This window comes from Aedes aegypti, chromosome 2 (assembly GCF_002204515.2).
Source record: "Aedes aegypti strain LVP_AGWG chromosome 2, AaegL5.0 Primary Assembly, whole genome shotgun sequence".
NCBI classification, from domain to species: domain Eukaryota; kingdom Metazoa; phylum Arthropoda; class Insecta; order Diptera; family Culicidae; genus Aedes; species Aedes aegypti.
In genome coordinates this window covers 469,036,541-469,050,448 of record NC_035108.1, presented here as the reverse complement: position 1 = coordinate 469,050,448, position 13,908 = coordinate 469,036,541, and the positions used below count along the sequence as shown (strand labels likewise).

General features: G+C 40.0%; 1 protein-coding gene across 6 annotated transcripts in view; it reads right to left on the bottom strand.

The window, feature by feature from the left end:
* LOC5568072 (sialin) overlaps nt 1-13,908 on the bottom strand; it is a 50,934-nt gene that overhangs the window by 17,092 nt on the left and 19,934 nt on the right. The window contains exons 1-2 of one of the 6 annotated variants that reach the window (XM_021848307.1): nt 12,210-12,434; nt 3,078-3,184 (exon numbers count right to left, since the gene is read on the bottom strand). In XM_021848307.1, the coding sequence (XP_021703999.1) occupies nt 3,078-3,096 (19 nt within the window). In that variant the 5' untranslated portion in view covers nt 3,097-3,184; nt 12,210-12,434. Of the gene's footprint in view, nt 1-3,077; nt 3,188-3,319; nt 3,342-11,671; nt 12,175-12,209; nt 12,435-13,908 lie in introns of those variants that run through there. The other 5 variants (XM_021848306.1, XM_021848309.1, XM_021848310.1 and 2 more) reach the window with 5 other exon arrangements.

The following is a 13,908-nucleotide window of genomic DNA, read 5'->3' as shown; positions in this document are numbered from 1 at the left end:
AACAGTAAAACAAAAACATCTCCCGGGTTCGAGATTAATGTCTTTTTTTTTTCAAGCAAGCGCCAAGTCATCCGGTACCGCATCAGGACTTGTGTGTTCGCAGCCTGCTTCGACCGGAATGATTGACAGGTTGTTGATACTTTTGTCATAACCCCGAGGGCCAACTTTTATTTATTTGGTGCCATTGTTCGTAATTAAAATTTTAAGATTAAGCCTCCTAATCATGTTTGTAGTTTGGGTTGCTTTCCAGTTTTTATACAATGTAAAAATGAGAAGGACAAATATTTTTTCATACTTTGACCATAGTGTCTGACGGCATGTAACGCATTGACGTACAACATGGCTACAATGGATGTTGTTTTTTTTTGTCTCGAAGTCTACGTTTGTCATATTTCTGTTGAAAGCCAAGTGGTTGTCTGTAACACATTCCTCAGTACTGCGTAGTAAATGACGTAAGTTGGTTTAACGGTAGATAAAATCTCAAGTGTAATGGCTATATTTGTAGTTACCCGAAAAGTGCCATTCTATAGATAGTAGCTAATTATGTGTAAGGTTTTTTTCATATCTAACGGTTACCATGCTTTGCAGTAGTGGTTTTATGATTCAGAACGAACGTCACACCGCATGTTTTGTCATGATACCATCCCAAGCAACATTAGTAGCTGAACAATAGTTTATTAAACGTTTTTACATTTGCATTGGGCTTTGTATAGAATTGACAGTTCATCGCTGTGCCAATTTTAGTTGACGCCACTCTATTATAAAGACACTCTACCATAGACTTCTTTTTTGGCGTTACGTTAAAAACGAAATAAAGACCCCTATGTCCCTTGCAGTTGTCGAAAATGTTTTGGCACATAAGGTAACAGAGCAAAATCTAGAATGCCATGAAAAGTGCACTGCGATCTGTCAAATTAGGGCACATTTACAGTACCGTAATTCGGGGTAACATTGATCAGTTTTTGGGATATTTCTTAAATTTTTCATTTGAAAATGCAAATGTCGCAAGCTTTATATTTTTAAAACAAGTACTGGTACCCACCACTCGTGACCATGTGCTGTATTTTGGTTTTCAAAAGATTTAAGTATGTTTAAATACATGTTTTAAGTGATTTTTGATGTTGCTGGTATGGGGTAACATTGATCATCAATATAAACAATGTTCGGTAATATTGAAAATGTCCTTGCTTGCTTAAATCATTGCCCCTGAAGCCGAAAATGAAGACCAAACTCTTACAAGTCTTTTACTTTTTGAGTTATTTCAAAAATTAAATTACTTTGAACCACGCAATACGCCTAAAGGTAGGCAATTTCCTAACGAAATACTGCCTTCCTAATAGTAATTCGTTAATTTTGATTAATTGAATAAACTTATGAAAGATTTGACAACGGAATCGTTTTTGGCGATGCCATTTTTAGTAACAATTGCATTTTCCTTGCTCATACCATTTGCAGAACTCGTGTGAGACATGAATATTCGGTAGTGTCATCCAAAATGATAAAAATCATTGATTCAAAAAGTTGACAAATTTACGCATGAACAAAAGACAATTTTCGCAAATACCTTAATTTTCATTAGCTTATGAATGTATGAAAGAGAGACACCATTCTTGTTTTGAAAATATTTTATTAATAAATGATGATTCGAACTTTTTAGGAGAAGGATCATATCGATCAATGTTACCCCGCTGATCAAAGTTATCCCGGATTACGGTACCAAGGAACCAAATGCAGTACTAGAAGTGGTACACAATCCGAACCCGATTACTATGTCCCTGGTTACGTCCCAGCTTCTGAGCCATCCCAGTGAAAATTGTTTTGTCAATTGACCTACTTTGGTTGTGTATATGCAAGCACGCAGATACTCTATGCCCAAGAATGTTAAGGATATTTTTCACCTGAAAAGCTATTTGGGCTTCATAGACTTGTACACACTAAAACACGTCAAAACACACTAAAATGTTATCACCAAAGACAAATTAAAGACCTCGATGTCCCTTGCAGTTTCCCAAAATGTATAGCTCATGAGGTAATCTAGAATGCCGTGAAAAGTGTGCCGCAATCTGTCTAACTTGGGTACCTTTTGTACTACCGAGGACCCAAATGCAGTACTAGAAGTGGTACACAATCTGAGCCCGAGTGTGACGGACCTGTTATCACTCAATCAAATCTATGGATTCTGTATAACGGCAGCTACACTTATCTGTTTCAAGGTCTGTCTCAAACTATGAACCAGTAGGCGTAGGCGTAAAAGGGCAATACAGTATGGACTCGCATACTGCGATTGAATATGAATCTGAAACTTTAACTAGGTATACTGAATTTGATATTTTAGTCGTTCTAAACAGTCGGATAACTTCATCATTTGGCTACTAGATTATTGTTAAGGTTAAGCTATCATCAATTGTAACGTTTGCTAAAAAAGATCAAAACTCATCGTTCAACATATTGAGTATCACGTCTGTTTGGATATGCACGATCCGTTTTCTAAATTGCCTCCGAAAGCCATTTGCAATCAACCATCGTCGGACATCGCGAAGTCCACTATCTTCGCCGCGCATTCACCGCTAGGCGTAAAGCAGCGCCAAATGGATTTCGCATTTTATAATAGGTTTAACAAGCTTTTCGCTCACTTCTATAGCGCACAATGGCATGGCTGAACGTGAGCAAAATTCATTACTGTGTTCTTCGGGCTGAAGCTCTAGATAGGTGTCACTTCCTCTACCTGGCAAACACGAATTCAGACAATCGCCGATATACGGCTTGATTGCACTAGGCGTGTCAGTCAATGCCGTGACACATTTTCCCTCTCAACCCACGATGTAAGCGGTTCCTAACAAGTATGCTAGGAGAACGGCAAATTCTGCTTTCCAAGTTCATGTCCACTAGATGGCAACCTACTTGGATCGAATTGCACTATCAGCTTGCCGTTGTTTCTTTGTGCGGGTCAGGTTGTTTGTCAACAATTATATTCCGACATGCAAACAATCTCGACACAGCGCCAACTTCGATTGCCGAGGAGCAAATCAATACAAGCGCCTACTATCTTTGTCAGTATTGGGTACATGTATACATACCTTTTCCACCTGTAGTCATTCTCTAGAAACCCAACACTATTTCGGTCACACCTTTTTCCTCGTTAATAACTTGGGTGTCTTCGGATTGAAAGCTTAGTGACGAGCCGCTACTGGAAAGAAACAGAACACAAATAGTAATTTAAAAACTGGAAATCATCGAGGAAAACACTAACTAGTACTTGGTGTGCAGGTTCAAATAGTAGGCGAGAAACTAAAATCTGGAAATTTTCAAGGGCACCCACCGATAACAACACGACGTTGATAACAAATTTAACGAAAAAACAGAACGACGTCACACGTGTACCGCGTCGCCTACTATACTGTTCCAAACTTTGCGCCCAAAATCTTTTATCGTTGTCATTCCCACACGCGAAGGTCAGTTTGACTTTGGCTGACACACACCGCTGTTGCAGCACACAGTAACTCATCATTGTCGGGCCGGCAGTAGAAGAACGATTACTTCACGATGACGATAACCTCGGGGGTACCTTTGCCACCGCTCAAGTATGCACCCTGATAATCGTTCATACATTTGTGGTGCGAAAAAACTTGTGTTACTGAATATACAAGGTGGATTATCGAAAATTAGCAGCCTTTGTTTCAAAATGCTAAATCATTAATTTCACAATGTAAATTTCCGATATAACCTTTCAGTTACAATATAATAGCAATTCTCTAAAAGTTTAAAAGTTGCTCGCACAATTTTCAAAACAAACCTTGAATGAAATTTGAAATTTTAATCCATTACCTTGTATTTTCAGATACTTTGGTCGAAATCGACGGGTGACCGACTAGTGAAAGATGCATGCAGCATGCCTACTGTGATCGAGAGTAGGAATTGAAAAGTAAAAGATTTATTTTGAAAATTTCGTTTTGCTCACACTGAGAGTAATCTAATAAGCAACTCAAAGTAAAATTTTGTTCAAAATTTGCAAAATCGGACTTTTAACGTGTAGTCAGTTGTAGAATCCGGTATGTAATGTAATGGAGAAGATTGGTCTGAGCAAAAAAAAAAAAATTTTCGCCAGCAACCGTTTTGCGTCTCGATCGTTTGCGTTCATGAAGCAAAGCGTACCGAAAAAAGAAGGCGATAAATTTATAATGACGACGCTTCGTTTGCACAGTCTGGCATACAGTTGGCGGAATTTCAAGCCAAAAGCACGTGTTTAAATTTCGGTTGTGTTGGTAATCGTGCAAGCTCAGAAAGTGGATAACGTGCAAACGTTTAAGCTCAGAGGTTATCTCTGAGATTTTTGTCATCACTCGGAAGTATACAAAAAAGATCGATAGATAAAATAAGATAACCGATTGTTTGCTACTGACCATCGATATAACGATAGTCTTGTGGATAGAACATCTCTGTTGATAAGGTTCCCATTCTCTCTTAGATATGCTGTTGCTTTGCACTACAAACTTGAATTTGTTAACATTTGCCAAATAACAAATTTTCACAGATCTAGTATTCCTAATTAGGGCCTTCCTTAGCCGAGTGGTTAGAGTCCGCGGCTACAAAGCAAAGCCATGCCGAAGGTGTCTGGGTTCAATTTCCGGTCGGTCCAGGATCTTTTTGTAATGGAAATTTCCTTGACTTCCCTGGGAAAAGAGTATAAACGAACCTGCCACACGATATACGAATGCGAAAATGACAACTTTGGCATAGAAAGCTCTCAGTTAATAACTGTAGAAGTACTCATAAGAACACTAAGCTGAGAAGCAGGCTCTGTCCCAGTGGGGACGTCAATGCCAATAAGAAGAAGTATTCCTGATCGGCCATGTCCTTGCAGATATTTGAGAACAGGGTCAATCATCTCAATATAATGTGTCAAAACCTTCCGAAGTAACATGAAACTACACATTTCTGTCAAATTAAGTTAAACTTCCGAACGAATTCACCCAAAAAGTGTCGAGTCAGTTTGATTCAGTGCTGCGGAGAGCTATCATTATTACCCCATCGCGCCATGAGCCGTTTACAACCATGCCCAACGGATCACGTGCTTCATTTCGCGCCACATTCCTGCGTGCAACAAGTTGCAGCATCTCCCGCTCCCTCCTCAACGTTTTTTACTCAACCGGACCGCTTGTGCAATCGCTCTGTACATAAAGCGTCGTTTGCGTACCGCCGGCTGCTTGCTGGGAGGTAGCGGCACGCAGCAAGATTCTGCGAAATGACCTCGTCTGAACTCAATCCTCTCGCAGCCAATGCGGTGGATCCCGGTTGCTGAGTTGGCATCCTTTGATGGAGAGGATCGGGCGGCGGATTCGCAACCGGATCGGTTAAGCAGTACGCCGACTCTTCGTTTTCTTCAAACCCACCATACGCATGTGAACTTGATTTATCGTGGCGTGTTATTTTTAGAGCTACACCGTTTTCCACTAAGTAGGCTGTGGCGGCGTTGTTGGGATGCTAAGCAGCAACCCACCACCTCAATTATCTCATATTTCAGATCGTAGATCCCAAAACTGCCTTCAGGGCGTTTCTACTTCGCAATTCCTAGGTTTTGGTCGGAATTCGAGTATGATTGAACTTCAGCCTACCGGAAAGGACGCGTCTGTTCTGAATTTGGCGCAACTATTGATGAATGTCTTCCCAAAAGAAACCGGTTTTTATCGGGCGGAAAACACCCTTCTTCACGTACGCTACTCTAACCTTCACCTTCTCAGAAATGATACGACGAAGTTACCCGCGAACGTCATCGGCTCAGAGCCCTGACCAGCAGAAAGTGCGCAAAATCCGTGAAGGTAAACCAGCCTGCTGCCCCAACGATGACGCTGTGATCGGTTTTCGAATTTAAAGTCATTAAACCGATCAAAGTTGGCTACTTTTTCGAAGAAACCAATCGATCGCACGAGATCGCGCATCATCAAAACGTGACGTACGACTACGAAAGCGAATCCCAAAAAACGTGCTAATATTTCATGAATTATTCAACTTTGTATGGCGTGCTCGCATGTGACCACAATATGCGTAGGAACTGTGTGTTGCCGGTGAATCATCATCGGCGAACATTTCGGGCGTGGAATATGAACTTGCTTCGCGACTTCACAATCTTTTGCACGTTTGGATATATTTAGGTACGACAAAGCCGAAGACGGACATCAGCCAACTAGGTAGGCCATGCCGGCGCCCCGTCAGCTGTCAGTGCGAATGAATGAGTCAATGATGATTATGCTGATGATAATGGTGATTGCACAAAGTAGGCTCCGCGTGGTGTTTATCTATCGCGCGTCGTGATCGAATAAATCCCGGTGACGGCGAAAATAGGTAGAATGGGGAGGACAGTCACCCACCACAAGTCAATAAAGACTTTTGGCGCGGCTGCCTGGTGTGGCTTTGTTTAATTTAATATTCGGCAACACGCAGCGGTGTCCCGACGTAAATAGAAACGGGATGGTTCGATAAGTGTTTACACTGGATTTGTAAGCAACAATGTGGCCGCTTTTCGAAGCACGTCCTTGAAAAATATGAATTTATTTGGTAGTAATTTAGGACCATTAATTTGTCGATTTTTGTTTCGATTCTTTCAATCAAATTCTGTCAAATTCTGTTTAGTGAAGATTTTAGATGCTTGAAACATATTCCCGATATTGATTTATCAAGATGTTTATTCATTTATTATTTTCTTGAAAATTGCCTAAATTTTGTTCAGAATTTGGTTAGCATATTCGGATACAGGAAGCCCAAATTTACATTCAAAATTAAACAAGCGTGTCCTAGAATAAGGGCGTAAGATTGCATCGCTGCCTTGCGGTTTAAAGTGAAAAAAAGGCTGACAAACTTGCATCTTGTCACCTTAATTCACAGAAGAGAGGATCAATGAAGAGAAATCGATCATGCGACTTACGCCCTTATTATAGCACACGATTAAAACAACCTTCCCATCGATGTTCATTTGCTTGATCTAGTTTGTTTGCATTTGCTAGCATAAGGGCCTAAGTAACATGATCGGATTCTCATTATCGATCCACCCATCCATGAACAAAAGTATCTTGTCACTTGTCACACAAGTCTGTTTGAACTTCTTTACCTCAGAACGCTAGGTAACGATGCAACCTTTCGTCCTGGTGTGCAAAATGACTCCAAGCTTGCAACAGAGAATCGATGAAGAAAAATCGATCATGTCACTTCCGCCCTTATTGTAGCAAACGCTTGAGTTCTCTGTCTTGATCTCTCCCTAAAGCTAAATATGCTGTTTCGCTCAAGAAAAGTAAAGAAATTCCTTGACTGAAAGGTGTAGTGACCTCCCATGGTATTAATGGCTGACGACCAACAAATGGACTCAATGTACGAACGGACAGGATAAGCGGGACTTCGAACGACAAACGGCAACAGGGACGAATCTTGATGAACGGGCAATTGACCAAACTGCAGACGCTAGACAGCAGCTTGGACGGAACTTGATGAACGGACAAGCGGTTGAATGAATAACTGGACAACGACAGGATTGATCGGACTTCAGACGACGTACAGGAATTGGAAAGGATCTTGACGACGGGACAAACGGACAAATTGATGAAACTTTAAATCAGAACAAGTGTTATATGGTGCTTCCTCTCCAAGATCTCTTTTAAAACTGATTTATTGAACTTTTCTTATTATGCTTGACTCCGACGATCTGTTATTTTCTCGATTACTGTGATTGATCCTAATTCATTGAAAACATTACTTTTCGTTACTAATCTTATTCCCTACAAAAGGGTCAAGAAATTTCCTACAGAGAGCCCCCTTTGAAGTAACATTTCTTCTCAACTGCGTACTGCGGTCAGAAAAACGTGATTTTCTGGACCATTTCTGGGAAGAAATTTTCCACGCATTCAAATAGGCGATTCCTTTTCTTGTCAATAGTAAACTAGGCTTAAAGCTGAAAAAGCTGTTTGCCTGAAAAAAAAAATCTTCGGCAGAAATAGTCAAGACATTTTCTATAGAGAGCTTCATTTGAAATGACATGTCTGTTCAACTGCGTACTGCGATCAAGGAAAAAATATTTTCTTGACCATTTCTTGCAAGAAATATTCCACGTATCGTGTCTAGATGAGCGATTACTTATCTTTTCAGGTGCATAATCCCAATAAAGACTGATTTGCAGCTGAAAAGGAATTGCTTAAGAAATTTCTCGCCGATTCCTAGCAGAAATTTTCTACAGCGGCTCCCATTTGAACTAACGTTTCTTTTCAACTGCGTACTGCGCTTTCTTGTTCGATTCTTTCCAGGATTTTCCCATGCATCAAGAAATTTCTTTTCAGCAGCGATTCAGACTTAAAGCCTGATTTGCAGCTAAAAAGGAATCGCTGAAGGAAATTTCTCGTTGATTCCTAGCAGAAATTTTCTACAGCGACTCCTGTTTGAACTAACATTTCTTTTCAACTGCGTATAGGCCTCTGCACTGTTTTGATTTTGACTTTTACTGGCCTTGTTGTTTACAAATTTCATGGAAGAGTGAAAGGGAGAGGTACATTTTTGCGCAGAGCCCCATTGCCATCAGAAAATAGCGCTTCCTTGATCGAATCATTGCAGGAATTTCCCATGCATCAAGCTAGGCCAAAAAATTACTTGTCAGTTGTGAATCAGGCGTAAAAGCTGATTTGCTGCTGAAAAGGAATCGCTAAAAAAAATTCTTGCTGATTACTTGCAGAAATTTTCTACAGCGATTTCCGTTTCTGACATTTCTTGTTAACTTTTACTGCGTTCAGAAAAAAAGCGTTTTCTTGGGGGTTCCTCAAAGTAATTTCCCATGCATCAAGATATGACAAGAAATTACTTGTGAGCAGCAAACCGGGCTTAACTCGATGGGTTGATCAATATCGAGATGTGCAGAGTCAACTTTATTTTATAGATTGTTCTATATCTGAACTAGTTGAGTTGATTTATGGACATTTAGGACAATTATAAATCTCGTTCAGTTAACTCTCTCCAACTTGATATTGAATAGACCATCGAGTCAGGGAGGTATTGAGTTATAGAACACAAAACCAATGCCAATGCGATCCAAGGGACCATCGTGGTAGCCATGAAATCCAACTTTTACTAGTTATAGAACACTCGATATCGAGATACCGAATATCGAGTAAGGAAGAGTTAGCTGTATTTAGATCTCTACCTCGAAAAAGTTGAGAAGTTTTGATAGAGTATTCAAAGAAGTCTTAAGATTTTCAAAACCATTCATAAGATCTTTCATTTCGCTTGAGTGAATACAAACAAACTGCTTCTTGAATATTTTTGTTGTATAATTTTATACAATTTGTAGCCAAAGTATACTTTCAAGCTCATTGTTCAAGTAAACTGCTTGAAAATTCCAATCATTAGTCAAGAGCCTCAAAACTCATGTAACTGATTTTAAACACTTGCAATCCGAACCAGAATAAAAATGAGAATATGACTGGATTCCAAGAAATTGTTTGTTTTGTGAAATAATTGTTCTTGAACTAATATCTGATAATTGGAATCAGATATCAGTGACACAAAATTAGTCTCGCTGAAACAGAGACGAAATGTTAGAATCAATACCTAAACCTCAGATTCAGAAGGAAAGAAAATTTAGAAATTTAAATGCTGTTGATAAAGGCTGATTTGCTACTGACAAGAAAAGAAATCACCTATCACGATGTTTGGAAAATTTCTTTCCGGAAATGTTCCAGAAAATCACATTTTTCTGATCGCAGTACGCAGTTGAGAAGAGATGTCATTTCAAAGTGAAAATCTGTAGAAAATTTCTTGACCCAGCAAAACAGCATACTTAGCTTAAGCGAAATCAAGATATGGAGATCGCAGTAGCTTGGTTAAAGGCCAGTTTGCTACTGACAAGAAAAGGAATCGCATATCTCGATGCGTGGAAAATTTCTCCCAAGAAATTGTCAAGAAAACTGCATTTTTCTTATCGCAATACGCAGTTGAGAAGAAATGTCACTTCAAAGGGGGCTATCTGTAATTTCTTGACCCTTTCAGTCAAGGAATTTCTTCATTTTTCTTGAGCGAAACGGCATACTTAGCTTAATGCGTTATTTTTTGCGATGCAATATCTCAATATTGTAAGTTCGGTCTATTGTTAGAAAATGGAGTTTGTCGAAAATTTATTTTTCTCGGTCTACATGCAAGATACTCTACTTCGGAAGTAGTGCGCATTAGAGCGCATCTGAGTGCGAATCGAATGCACCAATTCCGAAGTTAGGTATCTTGCATAGATTCTGATAAACATCCAACTTCGGTGAGGAACTGTTTCTAACATTTTACCGCGCCGACAATATCGGGATGTGAACAGTTGACCACACTGTTTTTACATGATAGACAATTTAAGTAATAAATAATTTCTAAATGAAGAGGAAATAGGGTAACCAATATATTTTGGACCCCTATATATTTTGGACCACCTGCAAACTTACCAGTTTAAATCGAAAGACCAACTCAATTCGCATGCCATTTGGAAAGATATAACTATTCCGCACTAGCTTCAACCGTTTGTACAGAGAAAATGTATTTATTTTATCTGAAATTTATTTAATTTAATTGGTCCATCCATGCAACCGTTACAACACGTTACACACAGAAATTGAAGCCGTCAGAAATTTTACAAATGTAAACAAAAACTTTTTTCAAATTTCTGAACTAAAGGCGTAGAATTTCTTCGGTTTTCCATTGTCAATCGATTGGTTAAGCTATGGGCAAGCATATTATACAACCAGTGTTGTGGACTTTATCGCCAAACAATAAAAAAATGCCGGGAGTCCAAAATATATACTTTGAGGGTCCAAAATGTATTGGTGTGTCCAAAATAATGAAAAACAGTGCTTCACAATTCAATCATTTTTGACGTTTTTTAAATCCTACATGACCGTATGGGCATTTTTATCTCGTAGAGGAAGTTTTTCTTTACATTTTGGCATGTTCTTTGACTTGATTACGCTGTGCAATTAATTAATTGGGACAAAAAATCAAAATCACTTCCTTACGACCGTTACCCTAACTCTGACAGATTTCAATCAGAACACTCCCACACTGAGCCGTTTTCAACGTAAAACAAGATCACGTGCCTCATTCAACCACTTTCAATCCGTACCTTGTTCAACAAATCCCGAGTGGGAAAGGTCAGTATCCTATCCAGTTTAACTTGATTCATATGTAAAATAAATATATAAAAACCGAATGAAAGCTGAGCTGAGGTAAGGTTCCCGCTCGCAGAGACATTCCACACCCGATTGTACCGTATACCACACCTATACCAAAGACAAATTAAAGACCCCCATGTCCCTTGCAGTTGCTCAAAATTTTATGGCTCATAAGGTAATCTAGAATGCCGTTCAAAGTGTACTGCGATCTGTCAAACTTGGGTACCTTTTGCACTACCGAGGGACCAAATGCAGTACTAGAAGTGGTACCCAATCTAAGCCCGAGTGTGACGGACCTGCCTATACGCCATTAGAAAGATGAAACCGAGGGGGAAAACGAACGGTAAAATGTGTGCTCTCACATGGCGGGGAAAGGTCGCAGGAACCGGTGCAATATGAATCGATTACCGCATACGAAAGATTCTTATTGCATTTCTGAACCAGTTCAACGTGCTGCTACTAGTGCTACACAAATACGCTAGACGGAATTAAATTACATTCGCGCAACTTCCCAAGTCGAGGAACAGCATGGCCAACTGAGTAGCGTCTTCTCGATTCATCAGTCCCGGCCTCCTACGATCTGATGAGCTGCGTCAATACGGGCGATTACCAACAGCTGGCTGGCACAGTACTCAATTTTAGCTTGACGTCCATTCAGCACGATCAATGCCATCTATGATTGCACTTGATAAGATTACACTCATTCAATTGCACCGATTCAACAGAAGAAACAAAAAAAAACTTTCACGACACAATTCACTCAAAAGTTTGAATCATCGGTCATACAAAAAAAAAGTCACCGGCGTGCACACAGCAGCGTTGTAGGTCAAAAAATCGCTGAAACGCGTCTAGATTAATTAGCATTTCTATAAATATTCAAGCACCGTTCCTCGCGTGCATAACTGCAACTCTCTTCGGTGAGCAAAATGTATTTAAACTTCCAATTTCTTATTCTCTGCAATGTACCACCGACACACCAAGCTTCGCCAACTATCTAACAAGGATGCAGCAGTAAAAAAAATGTGTAAAACCCACTTTTTGCTTCTTGGAATCCGGTCCAGGGATATATCTGCCACTCACAGTCACTTAGCCCACACGGTTAAGAAAAGCAATCACTTTACCACTGTCCAACAACCAGTCACACTTTTTCCACAAGGCACTCGAGAGTATTTCTCGGCTCCTACGATTTCACGTCCACACGGCTTGACTGCGAGTAGCGAACTGATCGATCGCCTGCTACGATGATGACTGAACTGAACAGAACTGAACCACCCAAAACCAATCCGGCAGAGGTCGAAGCCGTCATCGGATTGCTCGCGCTTCTCTCTCCTCCTCTGGGCGATATTGCGGCGCTTATATTAAATCCACATCCAGCGGCGGCGGTAACGCGCAGAAGATATGCGCGCAATTCAAACGCAACGTCAAAATTCAAGTAGGCTTGAATTTTTTCGCCCTTCAAGGACACAAATGTTTCAAATTTGCCCAATCTGAAACATTTGGTGATTTTCATTATCACTGCGACGGTATATCGACATTTTCAGATAATCGCATTACGTGGATTTATCTTGCAGAGCACAATATTGTCTGTCTGGCTGTAACCTTAACGGACTGGGGAATATGTACCGACGCTTTGTTTAAAGGGGGTCGTTGTGTAATTTTTATGTAAATAAATATCTCAAATCAAACAGGCAGCAACCGTCATCAACTTTAGAATTTTCAAATACAGTGAACATATTTTCAGAAAATAAATTTTAATTTTGAATTTTCGAAGATGACGATGATTGCGATGACGGATTCTTGAACGTTAGGTAAATGAAAACCGAACTCAGTACTATACCATTTAAGTCCACTAGAGTTTGTATCCTTTGACAGATATGCGCATTTAAACCTCAACTGTAATGCCATGTTCAGTATCGTGTACTAGACTCGGCTTGAAAAAACCCATCGTGTTAACATTTTCGATGGATTTTTTTAGTCGAGTCTAGTATACGACACAGACGACGGCCTTAAATTTTAAATCGGAAATTGATTCTAGAAAAAGTAAGTCATGCACAACAACTAGAAAGTTCGGAAGAAGTTCAAGTCAAACTTTTTCCCTTTTGCAGATTCCTCTAGTTATTTTTTATCAATAGCAACTTTTTGTGAAAATATATCATATGAGGTACGTCAAAGTTGCATAATAACCACCTTTGGACATAGCGTGTGTAACTATATTCATACATATTGGTGTAATTCTTTTTCTCATTCTTCAATCCAAGGCGGCGGCAACATCTTCAGGTCCGCACCGTCCAACATGTGCAACCTCTCTCACCGAACTGAACTCTCCTTCCGTCTCCGTCCATCCATCGTCTCTGACGGATCCCGGTCTCGAATTTGCGGGGGATTGGTTCGAGTGCGTCGGTTTGGTGCGCAATTTTCAGCCAGTCAGTCATATGTACCGCAGTACTTCCAAGTCAACCTACTCTCGCTCGGACGACTCATTGCTTGCGTGGATATCGCGCATCGCGACGCGTACCAGGCATGCCTGCTTTGATTGCGACGGACATCGCCTAAACATCCACTGTTCAATGGACGATGATGTATACGTACATTTACGTCAGTACACTGTGAATTTTCATACAAGTTGAATAATTCTTAAGGGTAGTGAAGTTTACAATAAAATACAGTGACGATTGTTTAAGGCAACATATTTACATTGTAAGAATACCAGTCGTAAATTGCGATGCACATACAA